This window comes from Leuresthes tenuis, unplaced genomic scaffold (genome assembly GCF_036924035.1).
Source record: "Leuresthes tenuis unplaced genomic scaffold, fLeuTen1.0.hap1 SCAF_9, whole genome shotgun sequence".
Classification (NCBI taxonomy): Eukaryota; Metazoa; Chordata; class Actinopteri; order Atheriniformes; family Atherinopsidae; genus Leuresthes; species Leuresthes tenuis.
In genome coordinates, this window is record NW_027325363.1 from 21373681 (window position 1) to 21388108 (window position 14428).

At 40.7% G+C, this 14428-nt stretch overlaps 1 protein-coding gene across 2 annotated transcripts in view; it reads right to left on the bottom strand.

The window, feature by feature from the left end:
* Nucleotides 1–2232: 2232 nt before the first annotated feature.
* clmpb (CXADR like membrane protein b) overlaps nt 2233–14428 on the bottom strand; it is a 68171-nt gene continuing 55975 nt past the window's right edge. For both annotated transcript variants that reach the window (XM_072392824.1, XM_072392823.1), the window contains 4 exons: nt 12448–12615; nt 11037–11159; nt 10405–10546; nt 2233–8191 (listed from right to left, as the gene is read on the bottom strand). In XM_072392824.1, coding sequence (XP_072248925.1) covers nt 7855–8191; nt 10405–10546; nt 11037–11159; nt 12448–12615 — 770 coding nt within the window. In that variant the 3' untranslated portion in view covers nt 2233–7854. The remainder of the gene's footprint in view (nt 8192–10404; nt 10547–11036; nt 11160–12447; nt 12616–14428) is intronic.

Here is a 14428-nt window from a genome sequence, read left to right on the forward strand (position 1 = left end):
CAGAGGCATGGAGCAGGGGGTGGAGAAATGTGAGCTGGCCTTGAAAATTTGATCCTGCTTAATATGGATGCTGTGTTTTGAAAAGATGTAAATTTAGCAAGCAGTCAGTAGCCAGCCCCTTACTGAACAGATGTCAGAGAACATGCTGTTAATTGTCTTATCCCTCATGGCTTGATCATGTCTATTTACTTAGAGTGTTATTCACACATTTAGGACTTAATGCTACCTTTGGTGTGTGTCCTTGAAGTAGAGATAAAGTCACCCTCCCTCCCCTTAACCAGCGGTGACAAAGACTCTCCATCTTGGCAGTTCAATAGATTGTCAACATAAGACGGACTTTTCATTTGGAGGAGATGAATGTTAGTCAATAAGTGGCTGTCAGGTCAATAGATATCCCTGACCTTGTTGCCATGAGCATCAATATCACATTGAGAGGCTGAGGAGCTAGACAGACTGTTGAGAAGAAAAGAGAAGAAGCAGCCCTCTGTCCCATCCTCAGCTGAGAGGCTTTGGCTTTTGATAAGCTTATTCACAACTGTGCAGAATGAAAACTGGATTTTTCTTTAATATGATTATGAACAATTTAAGTGTAAATATGTTTTATAGAAATAGAATAGAAATATTACAGAAATGAGAGTGGTGTTCTAAGATGCTGATTCATTCAGTCCAGAGTAACCTTTTCTCCTGGTGCAAAAATTCCTCAAGAATTTTAGGCAAACAGCATATGTTCAGATCTCCTCCAACTGTGCTGGGTGACACGCTACACACAATATTAAGTAAATCACAAAAATCCCTGTTGGCTGTTTTTGAAAGCATACAGTGTGCACACAGAGAAACACAGAAACTCCATGAACCGAGATGGCTAATCCATCATATTCCAGTTTCACCAGAAAATGTGAAATAAGTATGTGTGCCTACATGCACGAAACATACCAGGACATAATCCATGGTTAGAAAGTGTGAGATGCAGTCATTTCCTTTGATGTTATTTTGTGTAGGGCAGTGTCCATGGAACATAACTGGACAGACAAGCCATAAATAGGAATATGTGGCACGGAGCTTTCGCTTATTCGGGTTTCTCCCTCACCCCCAAAATATCGCGTTCTGCACTGAACTCAGACAGAGCTGGTGTTGCCAGATCAAGTGATAAAAACAAGCAACCTAATCTATAAAAGCAAGGAAGAAAGTCAAGTAAAAACAAGTCAAGGTGTCCTTAAAAAGACAAGCGTAAAGTCACTCAAAATAAGAGGACCTGGCAACGTTGAAGCCTATAGGGTAAAATCATGAAGCTGCACAGTGCAAATAAAACAGTCGGACGTAATACTGTAATTAAGGTGTATATATATAGTGCAAATAAGGTTGGCCTGCTCCACATAGCATAGTCAACTAATGCTTCCTTTGAATATGACCTTATTCTGGTTACCATGATCAGAAAATGCTGTTTGAATGGTAGTGTCTCATTCAGTATAAGATCTTAAGATCTTTATATCTTACGCAGGCCAATATCGGAATACTGTTGTTAATGTAAACATTGCCAGTGAATCGTTTTTGCCTCTTGAAATACCACAAAATAAGTATCACAAAATAAGACTGGCTTGTGCTATTTGGGTAGCATGCTAACTTCAGCAAATTTCTTAGCAGCAAAAGTCTTTAAAGCAAGGTAAATGTTACTACTTTACAAGTAGTTTTGATTTTCTTTTACTAAAAATCTTACAAATGACCCATTTAAGAATCTCTACAGAATCTCTACATTGGTTGCTTTTACTCTGGTAAATGTCCTTCTTTTATGCTGGTAATGCAAAGAATAGCGTCACAAAAGCCACTCCACAATTAATAACAACAAAAATAAAAATGATTTCCTGTTTTTGTTCTTTAATTCAGTTTGAACATTCCACACAATGATCTCCTCCAGCTTGTGAGTAGGCTCTTGAAAAGAAATGAGTTTAATGCTTAAATGATGCAGATAATTTCCATGTTTGCTTATATTTTATCTTCTGTGTTTGAATTGTTTTTTGGTAGTTGTCAAATTTGGGTTAAGTTAATTGAGTCACAAAGGAAGACTGTTCTGTGCAGCACAGTAAAAAATGTGATTGACTTGACTTAGATACGTCCTGCAAACCAGTGTCAGCAGAAAAGCGACTGGTGACCAATGAAGAAATACTCATAACTACACAGTGAAATTAATGGTACCCGTCTCCAAATCTAAATCAAGATGTCACGAGACCAATTAAGTTGTCATTGAATATTTTATTTGCAAATGAAAGAGTAATAACTCAGAGGTCGTAAAAATATACATTTTTTACTTGTGATATTTACATGGATTGTTTTCATCAAACGAACAAACCGAAAAGATTCTATATTGTTTTACAAAACCAAAGAGAAGCCACGTCAGGAAAAACAGATGAGAGTAAAGTAAATGAAGGTGTCTTACATTTCACTTCAGTAAAGTCGTGCTGAGCCTGTCTCCCCCTGACATCGAAACAACGCAGTCAAGAGACACAGCCAACCACACAGATTCCGCACAGGCCGGATGATGATGATGCGCAAAGCACAGAAGAAAGTGCAAAGTACATGGATGAACATTTGAAAAAGAAAACAAGACAAAAAATAAAGCTTCATAAAATTTTTGTGTATATATTTACAATTTTAGATTTTTTGAATTTTTTTATTATTTTAATTTTTAGCCGATTACAGTTATGTTACATCAAAGCAAAGCATTCCCGTTCATCTGCTCAATCCTCTACGACATGCAGGTACCTTTGCCCTCTTTCATTGTCTTCCCTACCTTCTAGAGGTTGAATTAAGCCCTGTCCATTTCCCCTCCTAAAAGTAATAATACATCACATTCTCTTATACTGAGAGACAAGGCCAGACCACAAAATGCCCTGCTTAACAGCTTTACTAAGAAATAAAACAGCCTAATAGAACATAAAACATTGTGGCTACATGAGATTCATACTCCTATCATGTAACACAGGATAGTCTTTAATGATTTTACTGCACCGCTGAGTGCTGATAACAAGACAATATATAGTGCTGATGGTTACTATTTTAAATGATGATATTGGAGGTGCTGTTGACACTCTGAGGTGTATTAAGACTTTCCTACTCCACTCACTGAACTGACAAAAGAGCTCTAAAATTCATCCGTTCGGAAAGAAAAAAAGCAAAAAAGCAGGAGTTTGCCGGGCCACAAAACGGGATGCTACACGAGGGCTCATAAACTGGGGAATCTGCCACCTGAGACTTGCAGATGCTGGAAAGCAAATCAAAATGCTTGGAGGAATTTAACAGCTGGAAGACTAGCATATCATTCTCCACCTCCACTGCTACTTTCATCTGTGGTGGTGGTGGGGAGGTTCAATAGCAAGAGCCTAAAGCTCTGGCTCACTACCAGTCCTGTTGTACCTCTGCTGATTCCCAGTACCACTCAGATTGCAGATTCACATTAAAAAAGTCTTTCGACATATGCTATCCAGATTGTTAAGATGCATAGCAGTGTCTGTCTGTCTCAGTGTAAGTGTGTCTTCATGCAAGTGTGTGTGTTTTGTTAACAGTGGCTATCCTCTGGGCGATGCAGTGCACAGTGTCCTTTAAGGATGTTCTTTTCTGGTTTGCATCGGTCAGTCGTAATACTTCTCGACATCATATCCATCAAATTGATTCAGAAGAAGCAGAAATAACAAGGACTGCAGTTTGGGCTTTTGTTAGTGCAAACAGTTTGAGCATTCATGAGGTATGTGTGCATGTGCATGTGCACGTGTACATTAAGTGCATACCTGTGTTCTCGTGTGCACCTGCACATACTATGTGCATCTATTGATGTGTATGTATGTTCACATTACACCTGTTTGTAATATGTGTGTGCAGGTGTGTGAGTGCCTTGAGATGACATCAGTACACCAAGGACCGAGTGCATTCTATGCTTAAAGACAGTAAGAGCAGGGAGAGAGCGTACAAGCGGCCTCCAGAGCTGACGATAGCTATGAATTATGGACGTTATTTGTCTCAAGACACCACCCCCACAAGCAAAATCATGTCTGCTGCCTGTGCAGCCAAGTTCAATAGATAAAAAAAACTCAGCGGAAACTAAAATAAACTCAGTCTGCAGTCTTATAAATTTAGATAGAGGTTACTTTGCTTGACTGGATCCTTCTCACTCGGTGAATGGCTAACTTCAGAATGCGTGGGTGTGGCCCAAGGGCTTACACTGAACTTACATGCACACACCCACACATACACATTCACGCACATTCACAGGCATGCATGCACGGAAGTATGCACACAGAAACATGGCCCCCCTCCCCCACACACACGTATAATAGCCTCTGTGATCAAATATGAACTGCTGTTTCTAGTTAAGTATAAAAGGCATTGTTTTCTAAATTTCCCTTACAGTTAAGTCACGTGCGAAAATCCCATGAGTGAAAGCAAACCATATGTATATTTTAGACAGATGCTATAGATATATAGGTGAGGTGAGACCAGAGCCCCGTTACAAAGGGCCCAGAGACAGGGACAATGTTTTGTCTAAGCTATAGAAAAAAAAAAGTGTTGATCATACTGTACACGTAATTTACCAGTCCTCAAACCATTTGGGGAACCCCAGTTGTAAAATTTGTCCTCAGAGTAAAGATCATTAGGTTGCTAAATTAAAATATTAGAATCTGATATAAAGACAGGTGATAAATTAAAATAAAAAAAACATAACAAGTGTCAAGCTGAGCCAACAACATACTGATCCATACGGATCAAACCATCCAGATCCTACTCAGGCTCTTTGTATTGACCACTCCCATCAGGTCAGAAATGTTTCATCAAACGATCAAACTTTTAACATGTGTAGTTTTGGAAAAACGCTTCTAAAACATGGGCTAAACATGTTAGCGTCCATATCATCATGTTATATCAAACACTGAACCATCACAGAAAGCCTTGGTCTGTTTTGCTAAATTTGAATGACAACATGTAGCCAAGACTTGTTGACAATATGAAGATTTTTGACCCTTTGAAAAAGCATTCTGGAAGACAGAGGCTTGAGGCGTTTGCATTAGTTGAAAAGTGTCTCCTGATGCTGTCCTCTTTAAACATGGGGATGATCTCTTGTCATATCAAACATATTTCATCAAACAACTCGAGACAAAATAGTGCCCATTCGTGGTTGAAAATGCAACATTGGGAATGAACTTATCTGGTCCTACTTTTTTCATCCGACGTCTGTTTATGTTATCACGGCTGCTGACTCTGCTAATCTGTCATTGGCAGAAACAGCTTGAGGCCTTTTTTGAGACAAATCTGAAGGTAGACAGCCCTCCCTGCCAGAACCAACTGAGTTAAGAAAGTGTTGCTTCATCTCAATTTTTTTGGGCTGTTTTGTTTTCATTTGAGGACATTGCGGGATGGATTAATATGGTCCACGGGCCTCTTCTGCTCTCTGTGACCTAGACAGTGCTCTGTAATATGCTCAGCTTTTCCCTTTAATTTATCACCTGTCTGTGTCTTATCCAAAAGCTTAAGGGGGTTTGACAACTCATACTGCACAACCGATTATATTCTCATGTCTGACATCAGTTTGAAACATAGTTTGGCTCTGAGCGAAGGGTAGTTCATGGAGAAATTTGAACAAAGTTAAGGGTCACTAAAAACAAAGGCAATACTTCTCACTGGGGAAAAGTGAAAACCATCCCCTGTCGTGGGATTCTGCCCAGAAGTTGTGATGATATTCAATCTCTTTTTTTTCTCTCTACACCCTCAATCATGCAAATTGTTTAAAATCAAGATGAAAATATTATACATGACATCCCAATGGGCATGTTATGTGGAACACAGCACGTGTACATAGATATACGAAAAAAACAAAAACACAACACATGGTTTAAATTCACTTTGGGTTTCTCACTTGACCTTTTTTATAAGGGGGGGCTCTCCCCTCACATACCCTTATCATTAAATCAAATGACATTGTGTGCATATATCTATCTGTATGTACAATATAAAACAAGACTGATTACATAATGTACAGTACATTGTCCTGTGGCATGGGATTGCTTTCTTGCCATTCACTCTGCTCGGGGCTCCCTTGCCCAAATCTGTTATTACTAGAGCAAGTTTGTGAAGTGGTACCTCTCAGTTCCTGCTGTTGACCCTCGGAGCTGTATGTGAACTGAGACTTAACCACTGGTGTGCTGAAGAGAAGGACAAAGAACAAAACCATCAAAGGGAAGAGGGACTGCAAAGGCACACTAGATAGGCTACTTGCCCTTTTTTCAGCTACTTTCAATCAAACTGCAATGGGTTTTGTGTGAGGATACGACCAAAAAGGGGTACTGGCTTATAACACGGCTCGACCATTGAGCAAGCAAGTGATTTGGCGAGACAGCAATCAAGTGCCACAACACCATTATGGATCCAAGGAGAGTATTGACAATGATGGCATACATACCCTAAATGACTAAATTCTCGGGAAACATACTCCTTGTTTCCCCTCATTCAGACATAGTCTTGTAAAATTGAATGTCACGGTCAATTCTTTGTGCCTTAGCTTGATTCAGTACCTTAAAGGAGGCTGAAAGTTATGGAATCCACCATCTTTGTACATCACACATTCATGGTGACAGATTTTGGCTTCAGTTCAGAAATGTAGCAGGCAAACAAAAGTTTAAAAAAGTAACAATAATAACCCATCCAGGGGATTGGTGGCACTTCTTTATATGGATGATTGGACACATGGCTGTCTGTCACTCTTTACAACCTGCTCAGGGAGAAGAGACACAGGAGAACAGAGACAAAAGAAAGGAAAGTCCAGCTGGTCTAATAGATGCTTAGCTCTATATCTAAAGTATCGCTATAGGCCTAATAAATACTAGTTAATTATTTATGGAGGATATTTGGTACCAGAAAAGGAGGTCCATTGATGTAGACAGGACGTGAAAGGGAGGGGAACAACTCCATTGATTTGACTTCGTTGTCAGTGCTACATCCTTGTACCTGAAGTTTCCCCTGCTGATTGGTAGAGCAGATGAGCTGTTTGTGAGCCTGCTGAGTCAGTCTCAGGACCACTGTGGTTTCTGTTGGGTTCCTTGTGAGAGCACAAAAGACCGAGAGCACTGAGGCAGATGATGCACATGCCGCGCGCTGTGTCTGTCCACATGGATGGGCACAGTCGCCCCAGCCCATGAGAGGCAAAGCGTTTTGTGGTTTCAAAGCAAGCAGCCAAACGGAGGTGCAGAGCGACATGAATCTCAGGCGTCACCTCCTGTCCTCCAATTAAAGAATAAAAATAAATATCTGTGGCAGTCATTGCACTTTCTTGCACCTCGTGTCTACCGTGCTCGTATTCATCTTGTTTAAGCAATGGTAAACAGAGGTACGACTTTATTGAGTTAGATTTAGTTTATTATCCAGCCCAAACTGTTTTTCTTATTTATTCTCTTTACTGCCTGGCTAACCCTTTGATTTGATGAATAAATAAAAGCTCTACTAGGGGGCATCTTCCACCTCAGTGCACATGGTGCTTCTCTGTGCCTTCCAACGTTAAAAGAAGGAACTCAGAAAATAAGTTCTGCCTTCAGCCATGAGGCACAAACATTGCTGCATCTCAGGTATCTGCTTTCTCTTTTGTTTTGTTGTTTTTATGCAATTCAGTAGGGGGCAAGCATGTCTTATTTTCCCTTTTTAAGTATGCATTCATTAAAAGTACTTTTGGATTTATAGTATTGATTCTTTTAATTACATCCTTTTAACTAGTTGCATTTCTTTGTTTATGGAAGAGTTTCAGTCTTTGGGAGGGGTCAAAGGGGGCTTGGGAAGGGGTGGGAGATTCACATGGCTGCAGGAAAGAGTTGACTTTCAGTCCTACACAGTCTGAAAGGCCTTGGTCTGGGCAGGGACCATTAGAGTTGGGGGTGTGGGCCCGGACGTGTTCCTGGAGTTGTATTTGGGAGTGGCAGGGGGCTCAGGGGTCTTGGGGGGCACCACTGCGGTGTAGGCTGGGGGGGACTGGGGGAAGCCTGGAGGCTGTCCATTTTCCTTGAGAGCAGCTACAGCAGGTGGGCGAGGGCGATGACCACGCTGGGCGCTGTTGTGCACCATGGATTGGGTGGAGGAGGCGCCAGAGCGCGAGCTTCCGGAGCGAGATGAGGACAGAGAGTTGGGCTTTACTAGCTTGGCCTTGGGTGCCTCAGCGTCCTCCCTGTGGTTGGAAACAAAGCAAGGAAACATAACAACATTTATTCTATATCAAAAGTGCCTCTCACAATAGATCCATGCAAAATGAATTGCAAAACAGAACACCACTGTGCCATTCCTTCATACTATTCTAAGGCTTGCAACACAAGGGACTTGTATTAGGTTGGTGCCTCATGTAATTCATGAGATACCCCCCAGCCTCTGAGTTTTGTGAAGCACATTTGCATGGAATAATGAAATCTGCTGAAATCACTAGTTCCCCAGACACAATTGTTGGGGGGGGGGGGGACTTTCCTTTCTAATTCTACTTTTGCTTCGGTTTTTTCAGTGATGGGAGAAAACTTTCCAAAAGAGCTCCCAAGTAATAGAACCCAAAGGGCATCCACAACTTAAAAGGGAATGACAGACAGTAGCATTAAAACACCAAAACTGTGGTCAATTATGCTCTGATGTTTACTTGATTTGTTATTTGAATTACACAGGATCTTTACAGAAAGCGAGAAATAGAAACCTCTCATGTGTGCCCTGCCGCTACATGCTATCCTCTCAGGCACACATAAAAAGGTTCCATAACTCTTGCAAGAAAAAAAAAAAAACAGCAGTTGCTGAAGCTATATCTACTGTATACCCAAGAGTTCTGGATCAGCACATTAGGGGGACGGCTAAGGCTGATAGCATTGTGTGAAAACAGAAAATACTTAATAGCGTCTCCATTATTTACTTAAAGCCATCCTTCAGACACACTGCATTATTCATTGCTACAGCAGTAAATATGCACCGACACAACTGCAGCCTGTCGCAAAAAAATAGAATGAATAAATGATTGAGTAAATAAACATAAATGCTGCAGCGTTCACAAGATCCCCCATCATTAAAAGATCACCCATTCATCCAAGTTTTAAAGTGATGTGATCTCATGCATATTCAAAAACATGCGTGTAAGGACAACAGGTACACGGTGAGTACATCTGGACATAATGGGGCTGTCGCTGTGTCAGTTAGCATTTGGCTTGTTTAGTCAAGGTTTACAACTGTTTCAGCTGAACCTGTGATTTACTGGCTACACACAAAGGTTAACGCACAAGTGACATCAATACTCCAGCTCATTCCGTCAAAGCAAACGTGTGCTACATATATGTGGAACTGCAGCGACACCGAATGCTGAATGACCTTCCTTCAGAAGAAGGCTGAAGGAGTGGATGTACCAATTTAGATGTGGAATGTCCTTTTTCTCCCATTATGTTTGGGTCAAAATTGTTTGTAGGGATAAAAATATTTTAGAATTGGTCCAATATTAAGATACAGCACTACAGCTGGCAACAAGAAAATAGCTGCAATGTAACTCCCATAAAGTAAGTGAGAGTCTGAGGCTGTTGCTGGCAAAAATAGGCACTTTTATATTAATGCCACAAATTTCCCAGGTTGATGGTTGTAGCGTTAATGCTCAGTGATTATTTTCCCTATCAATAATTCAGACCCAATCAAAAGGGCAAGTAGAGCCAATATCCAAAAGTCTGGACATTTCCACCTGAGCAAATTTCATTTTCCTTTTATATGTGCTTATGTATAGAAGCAATTATCTGTAACATCAATCAAACAGCTTAGACTTGCTCACACACAGATTTATATTGAGATATTTGATCCAACATTTAGTGATAACAACTGCATACAGTTACTGAGCATCATTTATGATAAAAGCTTTCTTATTATATAATGGCCTGTATAACTTTATTACAAAATTGAAATGTATGGGGTGGGGAGGTGTAGTGGTACAGATCCCCCATGTACAATTCTACATATGATCTTATACAAGTATATGATCATACCGGTAAGATCTGTATTTTCTTGCACTTTAAATGAGTCGTACTGTTTGCCAAACAGTCATTATTTCTGGGCTTAGTTGTTATGATGTAAAATATCCCAAAGTTTCCACCCTAGACTTTAACATTGAGCTGGTTTTTATTGTGAGAGCATATCTAAAGAATGAACCAAACGGGAGTTTTGTCTCTTTTTTTTCAACATGCAAATTGGCTTTAGGTAAAATATGAAACAATAATCATGCTTTGGATTCTAAGTCATTTCAGCAAATTTTGAGCTCATCTGAAAACACAAACTGTTTGGGAACAGCACCTAAGAGTGACAGACATAGCACATAGTGAAAAAGTAAGAAGTAAGAAAATGGTGAAAGCAAGAGAAAAGAAAATGATCTAACTGAACCTGATTTCGTTTGGGGTCTCCTCCTCCTCATACTTCTTCTTCTCTTTCTTCCGGAAGACGAGCCAGATGATTAATATGACTTTGAGGACACCGAGGGATATTCCCACAACTGCACCTGCTACCATCCCCACATCCCTCACATCTGAGGATAAGAAAAGAAGAAGGAATGAGAGAAGGATTCACATACTGTCTCGTGAGAAGTTATACTCACAGTTTTCACTCTTGGTTTTAAATCAATAAATTCCTATTTCTACATGCCCATTTACTTGAGAAGCACTCGATCCTTACTTCTTCACAGTATCCACATTCAATTTAACACCAGGGCTGGAAAACTGTTTCTGCTGAGCTGCTAGAGCTGTTGTTTTCCCCACACATGACCCTGTCCTGGGATTCTCAGGGAATGTATTAGTGTGACAGTGAAGCATGGCATTTGGAGCAGGGCTGGTTACCAGCAGCCACTGCTTTCAGTTTACTGCAGTCGAGTGTTGAAGCACAGGCTGAAGGATGAAGAGGGTGAGGGGGTGTAGAGGGAAAGGCAGCTGTAGTTTGAAACAATAACCATCAATCAGTGTTGCCATTTGGTGTGAGGTGAATACTGCGAGGTCATGTCCCCCTTCTCTCCCCAAACTCACGCTGCATTGTGACCTCAATGGTGCAGTTTTCCTCTCCCACATCATTGCTTGCTGTGCACCTGTAGACACCTGTGCTGTCCATGGTAAGATTCCTCAGGGTCACGATCTCTGGGTTTTTGAGATCTGGTGAATAAATGCAGATTGTGTTTTTCTTAACAATGACTGTAAAAGACATCGAAAAAAAGGTATTACAGCAAAAAAAGGGGAAAAAACTAGACGGGGTGACAGAGACATTGATGGAGGGTTTATTTCAGAGTGACGCCCATCACTCTGAGGGGGATTTGAGGAGAGTAGCAGGAGCGCATCTGACAGAGCGATGAAGCTGCACAGCCCCATGGCGTATTAAGTCATCTCCATCACTGACAACCATGTGATATTACCTTTCACAAGACCCATAAATAATGGGTGCTGACGCAGTGTGTTATCATCCAATGCAAACTAATTAGACTGAACAGGTGTTGTTTGGTGGATGCCATGAATTTGAAGGTTTTTTTTGTCTGGACTCATGCCATCATGGATGCCATTGGAACACTGGAGGGAAAACTGAGACAGGGATGGCGGCACCCTTGGGTGATTTCTGCCAGTTTAAAGAATACACAGTAGGGATAACTGCCCTACTATTAACATTTCTGCTATAAACCGACTGTGTTACTATTTAGAGGCAGATTTGCTTGTTTATGATCCAAGAGACATGCCATAATCCACATAGTGGGAGTGAAGTGTGCCCCAGGGAGTAGCCCTGGACTTTTCTTCCTTTTTGGTATAGAGCAGAGGCCAAAACCCATTTCAGTGGGTTACGTTCGATGTCCTCCACTTTGCACTCAAACCCAGATAGTACTCATTCTGTCTTCATACATGCAAGTATTATTTACTTCAGAATAACATTTATGTTCTGTTTGATTTTCTGGGGAAAAAAAAACCCAACATATAAGATATATATATATATATATATATATGAATGAATATATATAAATATATCTATGTGCATACATACATCCAGAAGACATTATTTGGTCCTGGGCTTATTGCTCAAATGTGAAGAGAAACACTGTAGTCTAAACATGTTAGAGGCACGCAGAATCATGGGATTAAACAGAAAAGAGTGAACTCATCCAAACACCCTTGAGCCAAGGGTTGTAATTTTTATTTATACCGGCGAAACAGCTCACGGAGCAGCTGCAGGAAAATGTGGTTCGGCTTGGCCGATTTAGGGTCAGGGTTTGCAGAATGTATGAACGTGAAGATGGGAGAAGGTGAGAGAAAGGTGGTGCGCTCAGCAAAACCGTTTCTTGGACAAATGAGGTTAATTCAGTTTAAAAAAATGATAGAAATGAATCTTCACAGCATTTCTCTGCAGAGGGCTTGAATGATGAATCAGCACGTCAGCGAATTGTCAATTATTTTTTCTTACCTATCAGTGCCAGGTTTGGCAGCTTGCCCAGACTCTTGCCTTTGTCCAGCACTCGCTCCCACTTGTAGCTAATGGGGTCTGAACCGTCGCTGGATTTACAACTCAGCTTGACATCACTACCCTCTAGGAGTTTGCCATCCATCCAGCATCTTGGCTTGGATGGCTTGACTGTGAGAACACATAAGAAAGAGATTAATCCAAACATGTCAGAGTAGTAAGAAAAATAATTCTTTATCACATCGAAATGTACCTACAAATCATAGTTCTACGTTGAAATTTAAGCCATTCAGTGGTGCTTTTTACTTATTGTATCATATTGATAAAAGTACACTATAAAGAAAGTATAAAGGTATAGAATACACTGATAAATAGTGGATATAGTTATCAAAAGAGCCTTTTATACTTTTATACTTAGAGTAAATGTGTTCCCCTTCATTTTAGCAAACAGTATTTCTAATGTGACAACGGGTTCAGTATGACCCCAAAGCAGGCTATGAATGCTTGTTGTAACATGTTCTCCACAGGTCAAAGGTTTTGTTATCATTTCTCACAGCTGGAGGCAGAGTACAGTAGAGCTGAAGCCTACTGATGTTTTTATAGCTGCTCTGCTCAGACACTTACTTAGAGGCACTGCTATATGCTATAAAAAGAAAATAGAGCACAGTTTTCTTCTTCTCAAGTGACATATTTATAGATGAGCGGTGAACTAAATTTGTGTATCCGTTTTGTATTCTTGTCCCGCTGTCATATTAGCAGCGTTGCCTCCCACATGTTCATTTTTGCTGCTTGTGTGCAAAGTTACTGCATAAGTAACTCAGACTTCTGCTCGTCCACTCCGTATGAACTGTAATAACAGCAGCTGATCGAGGAGCACTGGTGCTTCATCTGTGCATCTCACAGTTCTGTTGGGGTCAGTAAGGCCTAAATGGAGGGTAATTCAGTATAGCAAACACAAACACCAACAATGTCGTTGCCCATAGACATAAATACAACATGTGCACGGATAAAGTCAGAAATCTGCACATGCAAATCCACACCTAGGGATGAATGTGCAGGCTTACACACAATGTAACACGCACAACCTCTGGCACCCACAAAAATGAATCCACTCGCATTCAGTGTCTCATGCCAAGCCAACAACCAGCTCAGCTGCCAAGCTATTATCTTAGTGTGGAGAGCGAGTGAAAAATGCAAATGTCTGTCCCTCTCAAAATCGAAAGTGTCACAGCAAAGCTGAAGGCAATTTGCAAAAGATCGAGGCTCTAACTTACTGCAATGTCTTTATGGAAGTGAGATGAGAGTGAGAGCAAGAGGATTAACAGACTGTTCCATTAGAAAACCAATAACTGCTGGTTGAACTAATCTCCCATGAGGTTTTAATAAATCGCCCCCCTCTCTGACATTAAGAACGATCATGCTCCTCCCACTGGACTCTGTCTGGCTGTGTAGCTGTTCCTCTTTCTCAGACTGTCCTTCAAAGTTATAAAGCTATTTTTGATACGAGGCAGAGACACATGCTATATTAGCATTGAGCCATTTATAGCCATCTGCTTTATTAGACTAATGGGGAAAAAAAAGGACCGAGATGAAGTACACAATGACTTTGTTGTGGCTTTTGAGGGTGAAACAAAACAGGCTTTTTTTGTCTGACTGGTGCGAATTAGATCTCTGGCAGCTAATTTTTGGCTGCATTGATTATAATATACTTTTTTAATGACGTTTTCGACTAATAGATATGACTACACAATGAACATCTAACCCAGAGAAACCCCACCTGTTATCTAACTTGATATTTGCTATTCTGCTCACTTCATCAATCACTTCTGTGCCCTTCCAAACCCACTTGCATGTTTCTGGTCTCACCTCATCAACAAACCAATCCAGACGAACCCAAACAGCATAAGCAAAATCAAATCACACCGTCTGAATCAAATTGAATCATTAGATCAGTCAGCATGACGGAGGAAATGTGCCAGGCTAA